Source organism: Coccinella septempunctata, chromosome 4 (assembly GCF_907165205.1).
Source record: "Coccinella septempunctata chromosome 4, icCocSept1.1, whole genome shotgun sequence".
Taxonomy (NCBI): domain Eukaryota; kingdom Metazoa; phylum Arthropoda; class Insecta; order Coleoptera; family Coccinellidae; genus Coccinella; species Coccinella septempunctata.
In genome coordinates this window covers 25,661,221-25,684,044 of record NC_058192.1, presented here as the reverse complement: position 1 = coordinate 25,684,044, position 22,824 = coordinate 25,661,221, and the positions used below count along the sequence as shown (strand labels likewise).

The 22,824-nt window shown below is 35.0% G+C and overlaps 2 protein-coding genes across 3 annotated transcripts in view; one reads left to right on the top strand and one right to left on the bottom strand.

Moving 5' to 3' along the window:
- Nucleotides 1–1,471: 1,471 nt before the first annotated feature.
- On the bottom strand, nucleotides 1,472–22,821 carry LOC123310673. 2 transcript variants are annotated; one of them, XM_044894256.1, is made up of 14 exons: nucleotides 22,698–22,821; nucleotides 20,718–20,906; nucleotides 20,408–20,483; nucleotides 20,104–20,349; nucleotides 18,788–19,296; nucleotides 17,853–18,091; nucleotides 17,412–17,673; nucleotides 13,286–13,585; nucleotides 12,953–13,204; nucleotides 10,006–10,269; nucleotides 6,975–7,512; nucleotides 3,955–4,294; nucleotides 3,741–3,901; nucleotides 1,472–3,685 (listed from the first exon to the last, which is right to left on the bottom strand). In XM_044894256.1, the coding sequence occupies exons 2-14, from the start codon at nucleotides 20,898–20,900 to the stop codon at nucleotides 1,791–1,793; spliced, it is 5,265 nt and encodes a 1,754-aa protein (XP_044750191.1). In that variant the 5' UTR covers nucleotides 20,901–20,906; nucleotides 22,698–22,821; the 3' UTR covers nucleotides 1,472–1,790. The 2 variants fall into 2 exon arrangements, with proteins under 2 accessions (XP_044750191.1, XP_044750190.1); XM_044894255.1 differs by lacking the exon at nucleotides 22,698–22,821 and adding an exon at nucleotides 21,324–21,345.
- LOC123310674 (gustatory and odorant receptor 63a) overlaps nucleotides 21,482–22,824 on the top strand; it is a 38,046-nt gene continuing 36,703 nt past the window's right edge. The window contains exon 1 of the mRNA XM_044894257.1: nucleotides 21,482–22,563. The gene's annotated coding sequence lies outside the window, so the exon portion shown is untranslated. The remainder of the gene's footprint in view (nucleotides 22,564–22,824) is intronic.

Genomic DNA, 22,824 nt, shown 5'->3' with positions numbered 1-22,824 from the left:
CGGGATTTGCAGGTCAGCCCTCTTGGGGCCCCCCTGAGCTCGGGGGCCCCAGTGCACTGCAGACTCTTGCACCTGCGTAGCTACGCCGCTGTTCATAAACAAAGCACGGTGACGATTGAACAAGTAACCAACCTATTATGTTCGACTAAATCTTCAATCTGATTGGCCATTCGATATTATTGCGATATGATTGGAGCACCCTTATCTAGGCAAGTAGGAACTAAACATTGAACTCTAACCCAGAATACTCTAGCGCCATTCCTCATCGTGGTCTTAGAACCATCTGATGAGATCAGAGGCACAAGCTCTCCGATTCCTAATTCACGTACTACCCATACCTTCCCTTGATATTCTTAGAACATGGGCCATGCTAATCTATTCCACCAGAAAATGAAAAGTGTGAGATGATCTCCAGTGTCCCGATGGCTACGTTCTTTTAGCTTCAGTGATGCAAGCTTTGGTATGCTATCGAGTGTATTCCTCATAGACTTACCTTGACAAGTTAGGCTATTGTCCAATAAGCTTCTTCTTCGTCAGTCCTAATAGGATTGTCTACTACTGGAAGTAGGCCTCTTTCAAGTTCCTCCACGCTGATCTGTCTTGTGCAATCCTGAACTACATATTTCTCACCAAATATGCTGATGAGATACATCCACAAGTTTTACCTGCCAGACAATTTCACGCCATCATATCGCTTTGCTTGCAGTGAGCACGATATGGTTATCCTACAAAGCTTGCTACCTTACTTTCCATTCCTGGAATTGTTCGTCTGAGGCTGTTGTTGGTTCCAGTTCGGTGAACGCATTCAAGAACTCGTACGATGGCTCAGGCAGGAGTAGTGTCAAGGCAGCGGCTCATGTCGGTCGTGACGGTTTTCCTACAGTACCGCTTGTGGAACTTACTATATTGTGTACTTTTTAGCTCTTGTTTTCGAAGTACTTATTGTTTTAAAAATATATTTTTTTTTGTAAATTTTTTGTTGTTAAGTGTATAGGCTTTGCCTCTACTCTTTCATGATTGTAATAATAATATAGCGTTATTCCCATTGGTCAAATTTCCTCTCAATGAAGCCTCCATTTATTAGATGGATTCCATCTCTTTGTTGGGTTAATGTTTAGTTTCACTGACAAGCATCATTGCTCAATAATTCTGAGGCCTGGCCCTTTTCCATCACATAGCACTAAGTTCGAATTTTCCTCTTACTATAAGAACTATATCGTCACCACAGCATATACATTTAAAGCCAAGCTTTTGTTTTATTATTCAGAGTATTCTGGAGGCGTTAGTTCAGCTGATACAGAGCAGGGATTCTAATTTTACCCTTGCCGTTTCATTTTCACCATATAAAGTTTCATTTATTCAATTAAAATTGAATTCTTCGATGCTAAATCTCAATTATGCCAGGGTAATGGTAAGACAACCCTGAGGTTTTTTCATGTTTTTATACAACAAATATTGGACATTGCATATATAAGAGAACTATAAAAAAATTTATTTGAATATTGTAATAGTGTTTATACATAATTAAAACTCTTCAACAAAAAATTCAGATATCCATAAACTGATACTATAAACATATAGAAGATTTCTCATTGAAAATATTAAATTGAATACACAATCTATTCATAAATTAATTCATCGGATGGGAATCAATTTCAGGATACCTGACTAAATAGTGGTACTATTTTCTTTTGGCAATATAAACAAAACACTCTTTATACAATTTGAAGAATCCATCAAAGAAATATTTACAAAATTATTATTATAATAATCTTATTAACTTAAACTATCTAGTCCACCTCCATACTTGTTAAACCTTCTGTTGAATGTAAATTTGCGGATATTGTATTATCTGCAGATGACAGAATATCATTTATTAAAGTATTTGCCTGCAAATTTTCACTCTCTTTATTTGATTCCTCATCAGGAGGTTTTCTTCTATCCTCTGATGCCCCTTCATTATCCAATACTGCAGAAACTTCTTCACATTCCATAGGACTAATTTTATTTTCATTTAATTCAAGTGGTTCAGTTTGTTGTGACAATACTTCTTCTGGTGCTTGGCTTTCAGAATTTTCTGTAACCTTTTCAATTTTATTGAATTCACCTGATTCAATCACTTGTGTAGAGGCTTCTTCTTGTACATGAATCTCCATACCTTCAGTTTGTTCATCATTATGATTTGTTGCACCAGTAACTTCTGCCTCAACTCTCATCTCTTCATTATTGATCTTTTTAAGCATATCTTTCTGAATGCTTTGGTCAATTCCCACATCTGGTACTTGAAGATTATCCTCTAATCCTTCATCTGTAATATTTTCCTCGTTTGTGGGGGGTTTGATATCTTCCATTAAAGGATCAATTTCGTTTCTGGTAATGCTTTCTGTATCGATTTCTCTTTCATTTTTTTCAGTTTCTTCTTCAATATGGCTCTGTTCTCTTCCTTCTGGAATAATTATCTCATTATCATCATTTTCCTGATCAGATAAATTTTTTTCAATATTTTTACTAGGTGCTGCCTCAGTAAGAGCTATTGGTTTTTCAAAACTATCAATTTCTATTCTCTGTTCAATATCATTTTTCTCAATTTCTTCAACATCCTGTTCAATTATAGTTTCCCTTTCTGTTTGAATTGTATCAATTTCTTCGGCAATACCTTCTTCAGTTTGATGTTCTTGAGGCCGATCTATTTCCGTGCTTAGGTTAGGGTCCATTGCAATTTCTTGTATTGAATGATCAGTATGATTTGGTTTTTCCTGCGTTTCAGTATGAACAATAACATTTTCTTCACTTTCTTGATGACTCATGCCTTCATGATGCTGACTTATTTCCATATTTTCTTCATGCATTGGTTCATTTATTTCCAAACTTTCTTGTTTATGGCTGTCATGATCATCATTTAGTTTTTCCATTCCATCATGTTTTGTCATGAGTTCAGTTTGATCTGTAACTTCACTTTCAGACAAATTTACTGATTTGTTGGTGATATCCACTGTATTTCCACTTTCCTGTTCTGTCTGTTTTATATTGAGAACATCTCCAGAACTTTCAGGTGTACTTTCAATTGCCTTATTGGATTCTTCAATACTTTCGACATTAGTATTTGATATACAATGTGGAGATACAATTGATACTTCATTCATAATGGTATCTTGTTCAGTTTGTTCGATATCATTTTTATTTTCCTTAACCCCTTCTCCAATTTCTCTTTGATCTTGAATTATATCTTCTTTCTCATCTGTAATATTTTCAGCAACTGAAGTGTTTTCAAAAACTTCTGCAGTGTTTTCGAGACTTGCATTCATTTTATCCTTATTTTCTGTATTTTTCAAGGTAGACGTACTTTCAATTAGTCTGGTATCTTCCAAATCAATTTCAACAGAAGGATCGTTTGCTTTGGTGGGACCTGTTACATCTGGTACCATTTCTTCATCACTTACATCTATCTCAATTCCAACAGGAAATTTAGCCTTTCTGGAGGAGTTTGATGAATCATCAGTTACTTCAGTCTTGTTGTTTATATTACTTGAATGGGAGGCCTTTTCATTTTTATTTTCTTCAGGTTTACGAACTAAACCTAAGATATCCAACATACTATGCATTACTGTAGCAGATTTTGCGTCTGCTTCTGAAGGATAGGCCGATTTCTTTTCACACAGTGCTAAATGCTTCGCCATGGAATTTCCTGAAAAAATTATTTTGTCAATAATGGAAGATTCATAATAAAAAATGCACTTTACCATCAGAGTCTCTGAATCCACAGACGCAGAACATTTCGAACGGTAATGTTTCAGGGGGTATCACAGAGTTAAGTCCTTTACATTTTGCATTATGAGTCATCATGGCAATGGCACAGCATGTGGAATATTGACAGTTGGGATTCTGACAATTATCGAATGAGCTAAAAAATTTATGGTTATAAACATATATAATTCACAAGGCAATTAAACTTACGGAAAATGCTTAGACGACGTGATGGTCTGATTACATTCTTTGCAAATCGAATTACTGGAAATGTTATAATAAAGAGATGGAAAATTTATCACTTCTGCATCACAAGGATTTTTGTCCATTTTTGATTTTGGTACCATAACTCCATTTCTAGGTGAAAAATAAGGTATTAGTCCCATTTTACCACGAAGAGATATGTGCATTTTTTGCTGATGTTCCTTCAGCACTTCTTTTTGAACGAACCAGAGATTACATTTTCCACATCTTTTAGCAAATTGTTTTTTCTGGTGCTTCTGAAGATGCTGGATGAAGTAATGAATATTTTGTGCCACATTTCTTCCACCTAGATAAAAAAAAATTTCATCAATAAATGAAACACTTCATTGATCTATGCTTCAAACATAATAACAAATTTTCTAGATGTTTGTGGAAAAGTTCAGCTTTCCTGTTTCAGTGTAGGGAAAAGGAACCCAAATAAAAAAATCATGAAAATTTTAGGTCAGATTTCATTATTGCGGAACTAAATTGAAGGAGCCTCTTACCGAAGAATTGCGCGTTCTGAGTATTTGAATGTTCCCTATTACGTACTAGATGATAGTTTTTAAGGGGGATTGGATTAAACAGTGACTAAGATCTATTGTGCCCTCCATCATAGGTGTTCTCCGCCCTGCGTCGTCTACAGCTTCAGATCCAGAGTTCTAATGGTATGGTCTCAAGGAGGTTACTTCCTGGCTGCTACGAGGTTCGTGGCCAAATTATTTTTTGCGGTGGCTTGCAATGGCAAGACATTCTATCATCAGCGTATCCAGAGTTTCTTCCTTAACATTATCCTCGCATAATCGTCATTCGTCCGTTTTTAATGGATCTCATTAGATGCTTCCCGAGGCAGCAATATCCTTATTGCCACCTTGGAGGTGTAGAATATTCTTGCTAGGATCTAGATACTTCTTAGATCTTGCATTGTTGAAGTTCCCAAGGAACTTTTCGGAATTATCCAGAGTTTTTTTTTTCCTTCTCCTGAAACTCTTTCTTGTAGGTACATTTTCCTATACCACAGCAAGGTTGCATGCCAATGGGTGTGTTCATAAACTTACTACGAGAGTAGAGTACGAGTATGGTCATGCTCAGAGAGCATACTCTGAGGAACTAAAAGTACGTTTGTGAACGCTTCGAGTAATCAGAGCTTACTCATAGCTTGCTCAGAGTAAGTTTGTGAACGCAAGCAATGAGAGGAGTTCACGTCAATCTCCTGCCAAATGTATTGACCTTCCTTTGTTCCCAAGTGACTGAGAACCCAGACTAAATTGAGGTAGTTATTCTTGCCTATTTCGTAATAGCTTTTATTTTTAATAGAATAGCAAAGGAAGAATTTATGAATGAATAATCAATTATTATATAGCGTTGCAGTCGTTAATTTAAAATTGGGCTGCCACGGGACAGAACTTCCATTGACAATTAGGCCCAGTTGTACAGTTCAAGTTGAGTGTAAGTTTGAAGCTACCTCAACAATGGGCAATTTTCCTAAAACTCCAAAATCGACTTTAACATTATTGATGGAAACCTTTTTCCATTAGTTATCCAACACGTATAAAATTTGCTTCAAAATTCAGAAATTTCAGAAATACACCCTTCGAAACTAAGTAAACATTCGAATACGTGAAAGCTTGTGACGTAGAATGCCTTTACTAAAGTTAAGTAATTTTTGTTTGTTCGACAACAGTGGAACCGATCAACAATATATAGAATTCTATTCACAGATTACAAAAAATTGTTTCTGTAATCTGTGTCCATCACCTTGTTCGTTTTGCAGTACTGAGTCCACAGTGGTGAACGGTTGCGTTTCATTTGCGAACCACAGTTAATCGACATCGAGCGTTAACGTAGAGTATGCACTAAAGACTCCCGAGTCGGAAGCTAGTGCACATGGTTAGTTTATGACTGTTATTAGGTTATGGTTTGAGTTTAAAAATTTGATGGCCGCTATTCTTTTGTCAGTTCCGACAGTTTGTTACTCTTTTGCGTTCGAGTGCACTAGTGCACCGTCATGTCACTGAACACAATAACTGCACTGCACTACAGATCGAACTTCAAAACGAACGAGGTGCATACCCTCTTAAAACCGATGACATTATGTGTCATTGTTTGTTTTTCTTGTCAAATGTGATCACCAAACTCGATATTATTAAGCCTATGGTGATCAGAAAACTTTCATGACCATAATTGACTCGATGGGCGTTGATGGATTGTGAAAATGACGTAGAATATTCATAAGACAGCACTTCTGAAACAGAATTTTTCCCACTGCCACTATGACATCAACTCCTTCCTGAGTATGATGGGACTAGACACTAGAGGATCAGCTCTGAGCTCTGAGTGTCTGTGTGCCACAATAGACCGTTTTGGTCGCGGCTGTTTGTCCGACTTTACGTTTTTTCTGTCTAAAGAATGAACTTAGAGTAGAGTAAAATAGAGTCGAATGGAGTAGAGGAGGGTAGAAAAAAGTAGAGTGGAGGGCAGTACAGAGTGGGCAAGATTCGATGTGATTGAATGACAGTTCTGTAACCATAAGAGCTAGGGAAAAAAAAAATGGCACGTTCCTGACCTCGATTTTCAAAAGATGGATGATGGCCAAAACCGCATTCTTCTATCTTCTTTTGTTTTCAAGTTATAAGTGAAAACTCATTTTTCGGCTCTTTGAATAGGTGCCCCTATTTAGTAAGGTTTCAGTGTTATCGAAAAACAGACACTTTTTTATGTAGAATGCAGTGGCGTAGTCAAAGATTTCTTTCAGTCCGCCACTTCAGTGATATAATGGTAACTTTCATTTTTATGAACATAAACCCTATGTATTTTTACATATTCTTGTCCCATATTTTTTCTGATTCAGAATATACAATATACGTCGTGTCTTTAATTTGTTTTTCGATATCAATAAAATGAAGTACATAAAGTGGAGAAAAGAAAATTCGTCTTGAAAGCAGGCATGCACAGCTAGTATGTATGTCAAAATATATGATACTTACTTGACCAAACAGTTGTGGATTTCAAGCAGAATGGACACTGTATCGTCGAACCTCCATCATGCTTCACATAGAAATGATCAATAACTTGCTTATGATTTGAGCATCTGTAAGAGCAGCTCCCACACTGATAAGGTAATTCATGAGGAATGTGTTCTTTCGACATATGCTTTCCCAACACAAATGGATTCATGTAATGTATCTCACAAATCAAGCATACAAATCCATAATCAAATTTGGTACCTCCTGGATGGCATTTATTAACATGGTGTATTAGTTCATTCGCAGTTGAAACACTTGTCAAACAATAACGGCATAGATAAGCATCATTTGAAACATTGTGGGCATGTTTGAAAAGGTGATTTTGTAGGAGAATATTGTTGTCAAAGCTGCTCTTACAAAAGGGACATTTCATATTCAATGTTATCTTCTGAGGCGTAGTTTCCATGGGATCTATTGTACCATAATAGTAATTTTCCAGGGGTACCATTTGTTCAGGAACATCAGGCGATACCGGTTTGGTAGGTCGTTCTTGAGCAACCTAAAATATCACTATAATTATCTCCAATAAAATACTAGTACAGTAGAGCCTCGGTTATCTAAGGTGACATTGGAGCAATCTTTTCAGTTAACTGAAACTCCGGGTGATCTGGAGACAAATCTGAGAACTGAGCTCTGTTGAAACATGAATTTTCATTGGAAAATGGTAATTTTTGGGCTTTCGAAGGGAATAATATTAATAACAAGAAGGATCTATCGTTCTGCAAGGAAGGACATAATAAAAACAACGGTACAAGATTGATGTTTTTGTCGTAATAGTAATTTTTTTTTTTTAATTAAACAATTAACACAAGTGAAAAGTTCGCCAACTCCCAAATTTTTAACTTATTCGAAAGCAAAACCAAAAGTTCTGTTTAAAGAAATAGCAAAACAAAGAATACCATTATTATGTTTTGTTTTATTCATTCATAAGATTTAGTGATTCATAACAGAGAATATGAAGTTAGGTTTCGTTAATTTGATCTGCATAAATGGTAATAATACAGCTAGCTATTTGTTACTTGGTAATTGTTATGTGCTACTTGTTAATTGTTATGTATTATTTGATGCTTTATATATCCACGCTTACAGTTATTTGCATCTTTTACCACTTGTATTCAATGTTTTTGTTCCATGTCAGTGTATCTTTTTCGATACACTGGCCAGGAAAAGAGTTTTAACTATTTTTCTATGTATATCCTAGATGTTTCATTAAAGATACAAGCTCTTTTTATGTTTTTTTCTTCCACTGTCAAGTTATCGATCTGGATTGTTGTATTAAAATAATCAGTAAATTATGATGATTCAGAAATGAGAAGAAAATCACACCTCCACATCTAGTGATTGATAGGGTAGCCCAAGAGGCCACCCTCAGATTATCTAAGGAAGGAACAGGTAACAAGAGAATCAAGAGTCAGAAAGTTTGGTCCTCTTTAAACGACTACATCTCATCTGCAAACCTCCCAACTGACTAAATGATCAAGAAAGTAAGCATTGGCAAAACTTCAGTACAATGCTAAGTAAAAAAAAAGATTGGGAACGAGAATACACCGACTACAATCTTAAAGAATAGACAATAAAATGATATACAGATGGTTCTAAAACCGCTACAGGAACTGGCGCTGGGATTTATGGAGCAAGTACCAAGGGTGCACTATCGTTAGGCTCCTGTACAAGCGTCCTTCAAACGGAAATACTAACAATCGAAAGATGTCTAGACGTAAATTTAGAAAGAAACTATCAGAAGTGTGATATAGCTATTCATACAGATAGTCGAGCGGCCGTAAAAGCACTGAGCTTCTCAGTAATTGATTCAAAGTTGATTTGGGAGTGCCGGAACAAACTCAATGAGGTAGGCAAGAAAAATAAGGTCTTTTTAATCTGGGTTCCCGGTCATTCGGGAATCGTAGGATACGAGAAGGCCAATAAACTTGCCAGAGAGAGCGCACAAATGCCACTCACTGGCCCAGAACCCTTCTGTAGTATAGGAAAATGCACCTACAAGGAGTTTATGGAGGAGAAAGCCGAAAGGGAAAAACTCTGGCGGAATCTCCCAGGGATGGATCACTCCAAAAAGTTCCTTTGGAACTTTGAAACTGCTAGATCCAAAAAATATCTGGATCTCAGTAAGAACCAACTACACCCACTCACTGGCTTTCTCACAGGACATTGTCGCCTAAAGAAGCATCTGTTGAGAATGGTTTTGTCGGACACTGACGAGTGTAGATTCTGTGGGGGAGGAGGAAGAAACTCCTATTCACCTGGTTACCGAATGGTATGCCATTGCAAACCAAAAGTAAGAGTGCTTTGGACAGGAAACTTGTAGGACAGTTGAAGCCATCCCAGATATTGGATTTCATCAGATCTCTGGAACTGGAAGGCGAGCTGTAAAGGGCGCGATAAGAACAGCTCTGTAAGGGGGCACAATAGACCTTAAGGTCTTAGTGAAATGTAATCACTCACTATGCTGTACTATAAATACTAACTGTGAAAGCCCAAAATCAATGGAATGTCTAGCCATAGAAAAACCAAATTGACACTTAAGCCCGTTTGCAACAGCCGAGAATTCTCTAGAGAATTTACTCGAAAATTCATGCGCCGTGAATTATTTACCGTTGCATACGTGCTTTCGGTAGAATTCTTTGTTCACTTGCATACAAAATAATCTCTGCCGTTTTCTTGCGAGAATTTTGTAGATAATTCTCCAGAGAATTCTCGGCTGTTGCAAACGGGCTTAATACTAAATGGTTTAAACATGTGAATTGAATAGAAATACTACTTCGACAGTCTATATACACAGCTTGGAAGCATATAAATGATTGAACAATGAATGAATTTCAAAATTGATGGGAAGTTGGTTAGTATGGACCAGAGGTATAAAAACTTCAGATATTAAGCTCTGATAGTACGGACTCAGTTCACCAAGGTTCTACTGTAGTAATTTGTATTTGGTACATATATAAAAAAATCAAGTTTTATATGAAGAACCACTTACTTGGACCTGAGGAGAATTACTTTTTTTCCCTCTTCCATATTTTTTAACTTCTGCTACCAGAGTTTTAGCTGGTGTCACAACTGTGGTTGCAGGTGTCTGAGTTGTAGGGGCTGGTGTGGAACTATTACTAGGTAATGGACTAACGGATCCATTGTTCCAAGACCTGAATGGGTTAGCTGCAACTTTATTCAATTTAAGCACAAGAGGTGTTTGTGAATTCATTCTAGTCTGCTCAGCAAGATGGGTGATTATATTATCAAATGCCTGTAACAAAATCGAACGAATTGAAAACCTGTTGAAATAATATCAATTAGCAAAATTATAATTTCTTACAGTGGCGGCCCGTGACACTATGAGATGGTGCGGCATATCAGAAAAAAACACGAACCACAAAGGATCCCCATTCGCAATAAAGGATAAATATAAATAGCTATCAGGAATTTTTATTCTCTAAAAATTGGTTCGTTATATGCGAAACTTCGCTGAAAACGGAACCGTTGTAAGCGAACACTTCTGTATACAGGGTGTTTTCAAAGGTAAGGTTTTTTTTTTGGGACTCATCAAATAAGTCGTTTCACCAAAAATTGTCTGCATAAAATATCCAAGATGGCTGAGATACAACTCCTAGAAGTTAGACGAAATTTCATTAAATTTCAAGTACGGGACTGTGGAAGATGACTCCGTCATGGCAAAAAGGAAACACAACATATAAACATATGGACAATGAATGATTCAGTACCAAGTTCATCGGATTAGATGCATCAGGTCACTTTTGAGATAATCATAATTGGTACCTATATCGTTCAATTCAGGATGAAAAAAAATTAGAAAATCGAGGCAGTTTCTTGAAAGTGCTATGGTAGTTATGTTGAAAAAGTGCTTTGATATTTCCCCATTTCATTTCATTTTTTGGACGATTGTTGGAATGTTCGAACAAGAAGATTGTGATGCCCATTGTAAAAAAATTCGTGAATAATTTAAACCAATTTTATTGGTGAGATTTTGAGTATTCTCTGGAGGATCCTCTACCAACTTTTGGTATGAAAAGAGCAGAGATTATTTTGTATGCAACTGAACAATAAATTCTAACGAAAGTGCGTATGTAACGGTGAAGAATTCACGGCGCATAAATTCTCGGCTGTTGCAAACGGGCTAAAGTTACTAAAAAATAATGAGAACAATTCGGCAATCCTAAGTTTCCATTTTCATTACCACGTAAATATCGAACGAGCCAATATCCTAAACGAAAACACATGGTCGAATCAGGAGATAAGTTTTTTCTCACTGCTTGCGATAATTCACCTGACAAACGGTCTAAGGTTTACTAGGATCTATTTCAGTAATAATTTTCAAATTTTTTTTTTTCAACTTTTTCATTTTGAAAGTTTCGGATATTTTATTCTTGGTGAAACGCTTCATTTTAACCACTTCCATTCCGTTGAAAAGAAAGCCTCACCTTCGGAAACACCCTGTTTACATGTCTACACATAGGAAAATAATTCTTTGCCTGATAATTCTTTTAAACTTCACGTATTCTTGGTAGATCCTAACGCTATCTCCCGCTTCCCGAACAGTGCAGAATAATTGCAGTTTGCCGAGGAGATGCCGAGAGCCGAGGCATGCCTCAAAATGATCATTAGAAGCAGAAGCCGCTTTCAAAGGCGTATGGATATATTCGCGTCGCATCGATGTAGATCACGCGCTAGACAAGGAAGCGCGTAGGCATGCCTCAAACCTCTTACTTCTCAAAGAGGAATGGGATGAATATAGAAGAATCGTAAGATTGAGCAGGATTATTATTGAAAACAGAGTGCCGTACGGTATGATGGGAAAATTCGAAAATTGGACTGAAAAGATGATGAAATGGATTAATGAAATATTCGATTATTACGTGTAATCTCAAGCATTTATTTGGTGAGGCACTGCCTCACCTGCCTCATAGGACAAGCCGCCACTGATTTCTTATTTTTTCATAATTTTATCTCTTTGAAGACGCTTGCGAAAACACTTCAGAACAAAACTTTAGCTTCAATCCAAATGAAGTGAGTGAGAACAATTCGGCAATCCTAAGTTTCCATTTTCATTACCACGTAAATATCGAACGAGCCAATATCCTAAACGAAAACACATGGTCGAATCAGGAGATAAGTTTTTTCTCACTGCTTGCGATAATTCACCTGACAAACGGTCTAAGGTTTATTAGGATCTATTTCAGTAATAATTTTCAAATTCTTTTTTTTCAACTTTTTCATTTTGAAAGTTTCGGATATTTTATTCTTGGTGAAACGCTTCATTTTAACCACTTCCATTCCGTTGAAAAGAAATCCTCACCTTCGGAAACACCCTGTTTACATGTCTACACATAGGAAAATAATTCTTTGCCTGATAATTCTTTTAAACTTCACGTATTCTTGGTAGATCCTAACGCTATCTCCCGCTTCCCGAACAGTGCAGAATAATTGCAGTTTGCCGAGGAGATGCCGAGAGCCGAGGCATGCCTCAAAATGATCATTAGAAGCAGAAGCCGCTTTCAAAGGCGTATGGATATATTCGCGTCGCATCGATGTAGATCACGCGCTAGACAAGGAAGCGCGTAGGCATGCCTCAAACCTCTTACTTCTCAAAGAGGAAGTGGGATGAATATAGAAGAATCGTAAGATTGAGCAGGATTATTATTGAAAACAGAGTGCCGTACGGTATGATGGGAAAATTCGAAAATTGGACTGAAAAGATGATGAAATGGATTAATGAAATATTCGATTATTACGTGTAATCTCCAGCATTTATTTGGTGAGGCACTGCCTCACCTGCCTCATAGGACAAGCCGCCACTGATTTCTTATTTTTTCATAATTTTATCTCTTTGAAGACGCTTGCGAAAACACTTCAGAACAAAACTTTAGCTTCAATCCAAATGAAGTGAAAAACCAAAAATAAATCACTCTTACCATTTGAGATGTAATGCCAAACCATTCTCTCCAAACAAGTTCATCCAAAAACTGCTGAATTATTTGTCTAGACAATAAGGACAGCGTATTTTGGAACATTCTAGGTACTATTCTTCGTAGGTACTCCATTATAGTTCTATTACTCTGGCTGTAGTCATTTGACGTAGTTTGGACCACATTTGAGAAACCCATGTGATTCAAAGTGACTTTATCTACAGTTAAATCAGTTACTATTGTGCTTCCAGGATGAACCTAAAGGAACATTTGGAATCAGAAAAATATTGAAAATTTTATACAAACATAAGGCTACAAATTTTCTGATACTCTACTTACCCAGTGCAAAATTGGTTCCAAAATCTTAGAGAACTTTTTTCTGAAGTTTCTATCCCCATCTGGCATAGGTTCAACTGCTCTAAGCCTCACATATTTAGTAGTAGATTCCAAGACCCCTAGAACTTCAACTTTCACCTGACGTTGGTTACCGTCATGGGAAGTGGTTCCCAATGAAATAACACCCACTTCAATTCGACTTCCCGGACCACCTAATTGACGTAATCGGCTCTGTACAGCTAATGTGCACACACCTCTAAGCCATGTGTAGACTCCTTTCACATAAAGATTATCTACCTTTACCTATAAGGCAAGACAAAATATGTTGGATTATATTCATTTAAAACATTTTAGAGGGTGAGTCTTTGACTCATAGAAATATTGCAACAGTAGATTCTTGAGGTGAAAAAAAAAAGTTTTTTCCTGAACAATTTTTTCCGAATCGCACCTGATAAAAATATATAGCAATATAAGTTTTCATAATGAGCTGTGCCACCCCTGTAAAACCAAAATTACCTTCAGAATAACTAGCTAAATCTGTGACACTACAAATCTGTGGATCTTTCAAACAGAACTGTATTCAGCCAAAGTACCCAATTTTTCAAATTTCAGATACTTCTTAATTTTTGAGCATCATATGAGAAAATATGAAGAATACTTTTATTTTAAAAAACGTTCGAATATTCATTAGAGAGCGACCAACTAAGTTTCTAGAGTTGGGTTCTTTGAATTTTTGGTATTTTTATGGTACATTATGGTCATAATGAGATAATATAACTGGAAGACGTTGATGATATCTCGTGTTCGAAAAAGATTAATCGAAGAAATGAAAAACTATATTCCGAAATTCTTTTTATTAATAACATTTTCAATGGTTTTTCAACAGCCTGTATCTTTTGAACAGAGCTGATTCGGAAAAAATGGTATCGGAAAAAATTGTTTCTTTTGATCTCAAGAATCTACTGTTACAATATTTGTATGAGTCGAAAACTCATACATAGATTGATGTCATCAATGTTTACATTTTGGGAACATAAAATGATTCAAGAAACATTCATTGTCCTCAGTTGAGTCGATAAAAATAATAAAAAGACTTTTTTCAGGTCCGGCCTCAAAAATACAATGCCTAGGCAATGTAGAGAATGCCTGGTTCTTCTAGGCAATGTATGGAATAATATGAATGCATTTGTCCATTTCATATTTCACCTATACTTCATTCACTTTTATTTTAGCAGTCGGTTGGCCATGGAAATTTGACACATTTCACTCTGTATAGTACGAAAATGTAGGGTTATGAAGGTTGTCAAAAAATTTTTGGGTTTTAAATCAATGCTATGTTGCCCATTCTACGTGAAAGTTTCTGTTATTACGTATTTTATCACAATGTCAAATCTCTTCGGAAAATATGTGACGAACATAATTGAAGTTTGTACAAACTGATTGAAGGCATACCAAATCCAGTTATTTGCATGGAAAATACAAGAGATCAGTGTAATATCATAATGATGCAGTGTTTGGGAATGGGTATCTCCCGAAGGAATTAACAGATAATTACAAGAATGTTAAATTCTTCAACAAAAATCATCTTGCATCAATATAAGTAAAAGGAAATAAAGGAAGTTTCAAGTTAAGATGAACTTCACCTTTGAACAAAAATTTCAGATGAATAAACAATTAACAGGACAACTGGCGCATGTTTGTGGCTATTCATCTTAATAGATTGATGTAATAATAATAATTAGGTATTTATGAGTACCTTAAGACATTTACATTGTATAGGACAAGTGAAATGAAAAAAAGAAGAATCCATTTTAGGGATCTTATTCTCCGATGACATTCATCGAAAATCCTGTAGTAAACTTTTCGCATTAATTCAATCAAACATAAAATTCTCAAATGCCACCACTTTTTTGGGTCTCCCAATAGAAGGAAATTCTTTGTCATCCTCTTCATTCACAATCTTTCTGATTGTGGAAATATCCAGCAAGTTGTGGCAACGGCGTTATGACATTAACGACATTTCATAAGTGCCAACCTAACTTCGTTCTAGTTACAAAAACTTGAGAAAATTATTTCATGGCCAATCGACTGCTAAAATAAATTTGAATGAAGTATAGGAATTGTATTCAATTCCTATGCATTTTATACAATGCCTGCTGGTCTGCTGGGAAAATGTGTGAAATGAAATGATTCAGGTGTGAATTCATTATCTTATCTGAATGGGTATGTAGTATTATGTTTTGTGATATGTAATTGAAATTATTTTATGATTGAAACATTTCTTTTTTTTCTCTTGACTCTTGACAGCAGAGACATTCATTGATCGGCCGTCGTTTCAATGAATCCGCAACAAACGAAAGCGCTCTTTAAATCGTCAGTGTCTTTCTTTTTCAATGCTATTTTACCTTGAACACATTGCCTGCTAGGCGTTGGATATTCTGTAGAACGCCTAGGCAATGTATGAAATGAATAATATTCCATACATTGCCTGAACTCTTCAGGCATTTTATACAATGCCTAGGCATACTACTTGAAATTTGAGATGCAGAATTGTTGCAACATTGTTTTGGTTTGAAATAAATCTGTTTCCTCCAAAATGGGCAACTCTCCTCTTTCATTCTTTCATTTTTTTGTAAGGGAACAATGTGATATGGTCAATTAACGCATACAAGGTGTTTGAAAGTTAGTCATTGATTATAAAATTTGTCCAAAATACGGGCATGCCCTCTCGTTTTTCAATAAGGTTGGGATCTAGAAATTAGGGGAATGAAAAAATGCTTGATGATTTGAGCTAGAAAAGTACATTTCATTTCTTTAAATTTTGTGCCACCTAATTTTCGAAACATCTAGATTTCAATCAGGCTAACGAGTGAAAAAGTTGTATGCAGAAACACAAAATACATTTAATCTCACTTATTTTTTTTCTGCTCTTTCCAAATTTGTGAATGACATTTCAAAATATTGATATACAGGGTGATTTTCGACTTGAAATCTACTCATTAAATTTTAAGAGCTGGACCTGAAATGAGCCTTTTTTTGTTAATCGATAGCACTCATGACAGAAAACATATAAATCAAATATCACGAAAATATACATATTTTTAACACAAGGTAGAACTGGTCAAAATAAGGCGTTTCATCAAAAATTACCTATACAAAACTTTCAAAATGACAAAGTTGAAAAAAAATAAAAAATGATTACTGAATTAGATGCTGATACGACCCTAGATCATTTGTTATATGAATTATTGCAAAGGAATGAAAAAACTTATCTCCAGATATCTGACTCAATCATGTGGTTTCGTTTAGTATATTGACCTTTTCGATTTCTATGTGGGAATGAAAATAGAAACTTAGGATTGCCAAAATTTTCACATCATTTAGTAACTTACATGATTTTATGAAATGACACAAGTGTAAAAAAAAGAATATCAGTTCAATATCTCGTCAATAAAATTCGTAAGAATTAATCACAAATTTTTTCATAATGTGCATCACAATTTTCTTCTTGTTGAAAATGGGATAAAATAGGGTAACAATAAGAGCACCTTGTCAACATAAGCACGTTCAATAAACTCACTCAATTTTCTACATTTTTTTCACCCTTAATCGCACGACCAAACAATTCTTTCAAGTGACCTGATGCGACTAATAAGATAAACTCTCGGAAGTACTGAATCATTCATTTTCCAGCCATATGTTTATGTTTTGTTTAGTTTTTCCGATGCCCCAGTCAATTTCTTGGAATTTGATGAAATCTTGTCAAATTTCTAGGGGGTGTAGCTCAGCCAGTTTGGATATTTTATATAGACAATTTTTTCCTTTACCTTCTGTCAATAAAAAAGCCTCACTTTTGAAAACACCCTGTATATACATATTGTGGTTCATAAAATATAATTAGTGAATCATCATTGGTTACAAAGAATGATAGACCCATAAAATATAGGTTACTTATAAGCACCTCGGTGTCCTCCATCCACCCTGATTGTATGTGCAATTCCCAATGAATTACCCTATATATCATCACAAACATAAAGCAAGGTTTTTTATTTATTTGACAGTCCCTTTCAAGATGTAAAATCCTTCTTTTAAAATATGTTAAAATGAATTATCATTTTGGATCACTTACCCACTGTGTAACATTTTGTATGTTTGTCTGGCAAGACCAGTGATAGATGAGCTTCAACATAACGACTGGGGGATGAGGAGATCCTTCAAAAATGGATCCATTGAAAACTGACACAAATCGTTGTGGGCAGCACTCGGATATCCATACATAGCCCCCAGAAAATGGAAACTTCGTCACATCACTGTACATTCCTAGTTTGAGTTGGGTATTGCTATGTACAGGACATTTTTGTTCTGCACGAATAACACCTTGTTGTATCAACCTGGAATAATATTGAAATCGAACTAATTGTTTGTAAAATGAATTATTGAGATTTATAAAAAGATATAAAATAAATTGAAATAATTCAATAGGGATTGACATTGCAATTAGTTTTCTTTCAAGATAATTGATGAATATCAAAAAATAATATCAATTTATCAACTTCTTAATGTAACTCACCATTCAGTGAACTTCGTCGGAGGGTGCATCAGTACACTTTTCACTTTCGAATCAAGTTTTGGCCTGTCTACTGCCAGGTCTGTAACCCTCAGATGTGGCCTTGCAACTACGACCAGAGAGGGATAAGTTTTTCCTTGAAGTTTATTGAATGAAATTTCCCTATTATCAGCTTGATTACGATTATCTTCCGATGTTAAATCCACCACTTGCTTAGGTTTCTCAGCGGGGACGTTAACAGGCTGTAAGAAATAAACATTCACCAATTTGGTTTCAATATTTCTTCCATATATTACCTCAAATGTAAATAATTATTCTATAGAAACACTAGTTCAAATACTGACGTTTCTATTGTAAAATTTACTAATGTATTTAGTTGAGCTTTTTTACTATATGACTGAGATGCTTCTTATGAAGGCTAAAGTACAATTTGCATCAGAGGAAAAAGTGATGGTTTTTGAGATTTTAATTTCAGTACTGTTTGGCAATAAGTGATTAATTGAAAAATATTCGTGTAAAAAAGGTTTTCATGAATTTGAACAAGACCAAAATTATTTGAAAAATAACATTTATTTCATCATAACATACAGAACATAAAAATATGCTCTTCCTCCACTTAATTCTACAGTTGAACTGATCTAAGTACCAAAACTATTAAAATCTATTGAAAACAAATATTTCAACATAATCAACAAGTCATAGATTCAAGCAGAGAAAAAATGGCACTAACAATCAAATAATTAATATTACAAAAATAGAGCTTTGGTTCCAAATGAGAAGATTTTGGATAATGGTAATAACATTGATTGATTGGCATTCCAGAAGGAACAGTTAATTTTGTGAATGTTATTTGAATTATATTAAAATTGAATATATAAAACATGCTTCTCAGCAAAAAAGCACTCCTACAAATCGAAAACTTTTTTGGCTTTTCTTACCCTCTTGCCTGTTGTTGGTGTTGTCTTGTTATTCCTAGTTTGAATTATAGGTGTAGTTTTCATGCCCCTGGTCTGTATTGTTGGTGAAACAGATGTTATTTGTGGTACTCCCTTGCCAGGCACAGAGTTGTTGGAGCGAGGCGTAGTTGCATTTCCTCTTGTCATCACACCCAGACTGTTTGCTCTGCTTGGTATTGGATTATTTGGTCTAGTTTGGGTGCTAGGTGGTGGAGTAGATATTACACTTCTTCTTGATCTCATAGTTCTTGTTGGAGGCGGAGAGGTACTTTGTGGTAGAGTTGCAACAGCTTTGACTGCTGAAGATATTTGGAGTTTGCCTTTAGTGACAGCAGGTCCAGCAATTTGTACAGAATTTGTAGTTTTTGGAACACTTCCAACAATAATGCCAAGCCTTGGGTCCATAACCAATTGGAACGTTGGTGAAGGTTGTTCCTCCATTCCTCCTACTTCTGGCAGATCATTTGGGTTGAAAATAGATTTGGTACCACCTGTGGAAAAAAAAATGAATAAATTAATTGAGTTCAAAATATGCACTCAGGGTGCATCAGTTCTGTCATAAGAATTTGCTTTAAAACCCCAATAAAAGACCTGTTCACAATTTGGCAGAACAAAATGAATACTAAATAACACTACTACTGAAAAATTACTTCTGAGGTACTGATATATTTTCAGAGAAACCTGCTCCGTCATTGTACAAATTTTCTGAAAAATCACAATTTTCACAATTATTGACCCATAATATTTATGTGTTTAATATTCATGAGAAGTCCTGCAGCAGTCAAAAAATAAGTATATAATATGGGTATTATCAGCTGGAAAATTCAATTGACATACAATTTAGGGACGCTATGAAGCATTCAATATGAAATTAACTTATGGAAAGCCACAAGATATAAATTTGTTCGAGTTTGTAGTGAATTTTGTAGATATCCCAATTTTTTGTGTTATATTAAAAGAAGTTTTGTTCATAATAATTAACCCTCTAATGCCCAAGTTTTTTTTCCTTTTTTACAATTATTTCTGTATAGTTTCAAATTAGCTTAAGTAATCTACATCTTTTTTTCGCAAATAGTTAACTGATTTACATTTACACCTGTTCTCACAAAATGAACCTATACTGAAGGCGGACATGGGCAGAATAATTTTGTATCCACTTATATGCAACCAGTCTCAAGGCGGACTTGGGTATTAGAGGGTTAAAATTTTTTTATTATTATTATGAAGTGATGAAGTTCCATCTAATATTAAATGCATGTGGGAGATTTGTATTTTGCCAAGTTTTTTTTTTTACTTACAATTGGAAATGAGCTCATTAACTTCCACTGCTGAACTTATTCCACCTGTGTATACAACTTCTGCCTTTCTGCTTTTTAACAATTCATCTAGTTTGGCTTGAAGTTCTTTCTCCTCTGATTCTACCTCTTTTTGCCTTTTTTTTTGTACTTCTGACAATTCTTCAACAAAACATTCCAATTCTAGAGTATTCTCTTTAGAGACATAATTTGAGTTAGATATGCTTTTTAGAACTATAACATCTCGATCTGAAAAAAAAAAGCCTGTATGCAATTGTTGTATTCAGAATTCTGGAAATGTCTTTACCGTTTCCATCTGATGATTTCCTATGACTCAATTTATACTTTTTCTTAGGGGTGGGTGATTCCATTACCGGCGACACCTTAAGAATAAAATAACTACTAATTTGAGCTAACATGAATGTCCTGAATTGGAATCGGAACTTGAAAATCCATAATTAAATATTTTAAGAGGAAGTAAATTTTTGCAAAATTGACTTTGGCAATATATGGTTATCCTATTAGAATAAGGTAGGATGAAGTTTAATCAAACCTTCGAAGAATATCGCAAAGAAATAGAAATGAAACACTCATTTATGACAAAAAAATTTACTTACAGCTCTCTTTTTGGGAGGGGGAGGGAGCTCCAAACGTACATCTTTTTTACTATCTTCATCATCTGGTATTACGAATGCATCTTCATCATCATCATCTAATAACAGCTGCAGTTGTTTAAGAGCCTCTTTGCTTGCTTGTCTTCTGGTTCTAGTTGTTTCAATAGGTTTTTTGATTTTAGGCATTTTAACCTATGAGGAAGGACAAATGTAAGGGAAATGAAAGTGAGTATTCAAACAAACGTCATGAATTAAATGTACATAAAAATTTGTTAATCTCCAGACCATCAGATATGCTTGTTTTGAGCAAATTATAGGTTAGATAAGGAAAGCTTTTTGATTTTTGTATTCTGAAATGAAACAAACTTTATTGTTTCAAAACCGACATTTGCACAAAATGACCTAGAAATATTTATGTGTTGAAGTGTGTATAAACCCATAACTAGAACACAATAGACTAAACCATATGAGGGTGGGTTCATTCATCATTACTAAGACCAAAGAAAGAAACCAATATAATTGGCAGAGGACGTTCACATGATCGCCTTCTGACCATTAGATTGGTTCCTGTTTTAGGTCTCAGTTCTTAGGAAATCTGTATAAACCCACCGTTATCAAGGGTAAGTTCACGCAGTGTTACTAAGAATATAAATGCTGACGTTGATCACGTGATCGCCATCATCCAGTTAGATAGGTTCCTCCACCGCCGTCTTCAGGTTGTGTTTGAGAAGGCTGCGGTTCCTCTCTTAGATCTGAATTCTTAGGAACTCTGCATAAATCCACCATTACAGTTAGAATCTTTGATTTAGTTTCTGAGTTGAAAAATTGAAGGGGGAAAGTGAAAAATTGACATTGGATAATTATTTTTTTCAGAGCTTCCAAATAGATAATGAAGATGTCACATTATTGAAAAGTATGGAATTTTACAATAGCACGCGATTTGTCAAGATGGAAATTAGTATATTTTTGATATGAAAAAAAAAATCACGCAATTTTTTACATTTCTATAATGAAAAGATATACAAGCAATAATACAAATTGACATTTTTTCAATTCCAAACCTGTCAACATAGAATAGGTATACAAAATTTCATGACCGTGCAGCTAGCATGTTATGAACTTCAAAATCATAGTGCAATATTTTAATTCTTCCACCCCAAGCTTTAACACTTTCTGGTCAAAGGTTGGAATACCCTTCAAGATATCCTTCAGTAGTAGGTAGACCTGATTCCAAGTGCACCAGATTTGACTAGGAATAATTAGACGAAATTTAAGAAGAAAATTAATAATATATGAATTGTCAATAGGATCTTGTGGAAAAACTAATGTCGACGTCAAATATTCTCCGTTCGGAAATATTGGAAAAGAAATAATAAAACATTTCTAATCCCCAATTTTGGTAATAAGCTGTCCCTGCAGTTTCCCAAAAAACTTTGAAAAAACACTCACACTCAACAACCAAACGAAAAATAGAACGCCTCATAAGGGTTTTTTTTTTATTAACAAAAATAACAAATTTCGCACTTTGATAATTGTCGCATTATCAAACTTCTGATATATACACACATAAGTATATGATTGTGAAGCGAGAAAATGAATATGACCAATTTATGAGAGCTCCTTTTAAGCTTCCTTCTCCTGAGAAATGTGAAGGCACCTTTACTTTACATACAGATTATAAATTTGATGAACTCTGACTATACAGATTGATCAGCAAATTTAATTACAGTATCATGATAAAGGAATACGACGCTAGTTAATTGTAAGTTTTGACAAATTCACAAAAATGTATATTTGGAATATTGATAATGGTCAAAAACAAAACACTGTATAATACTTTAGCATGGCGGTAAGTAGGTATTTGACAGGTATTGAAACTAAAGAATACCAATGATAAAATTCCAAGAATATCTTTGTACTTCTCAAATTTAATAATTCCAAAATGAACTTTATGTTATTAATTAATGAATTCTTGACACTCACGTTTCTATATGCACTGGAAATTCACCAACAAGATACAAAACAACCTTACTTTTTCGATACGTCGGCCATATTGTTTGTCACTAATCCGTTTTGACAAATATCTGTCTGTCGTTATGACTTTTCAACG

Coding starts and splice junctions, on each gene's coding strand:
- LOC123310673 (XM_044894256.1), bottom strand. CDS start 20,900: ATGCCTAAAATCAAAAAACCTATTGAAACAACTAGAACCAGAAGACAA. Junction 13,205..13,285: donor TGGAACCAATTTTGCACTGG/GTAAGTAGAGTA, acceptor ATGTTCCTTTAG/GTTCATCCTGGAAGCACAAT. Junction 3,686..3,740: donor TGGATTCAGAGACTCTGATG/GTAAAGTGCATT, acceptor TAATTTTTTCAG/GAAATTCCATGGCGAAGCAT.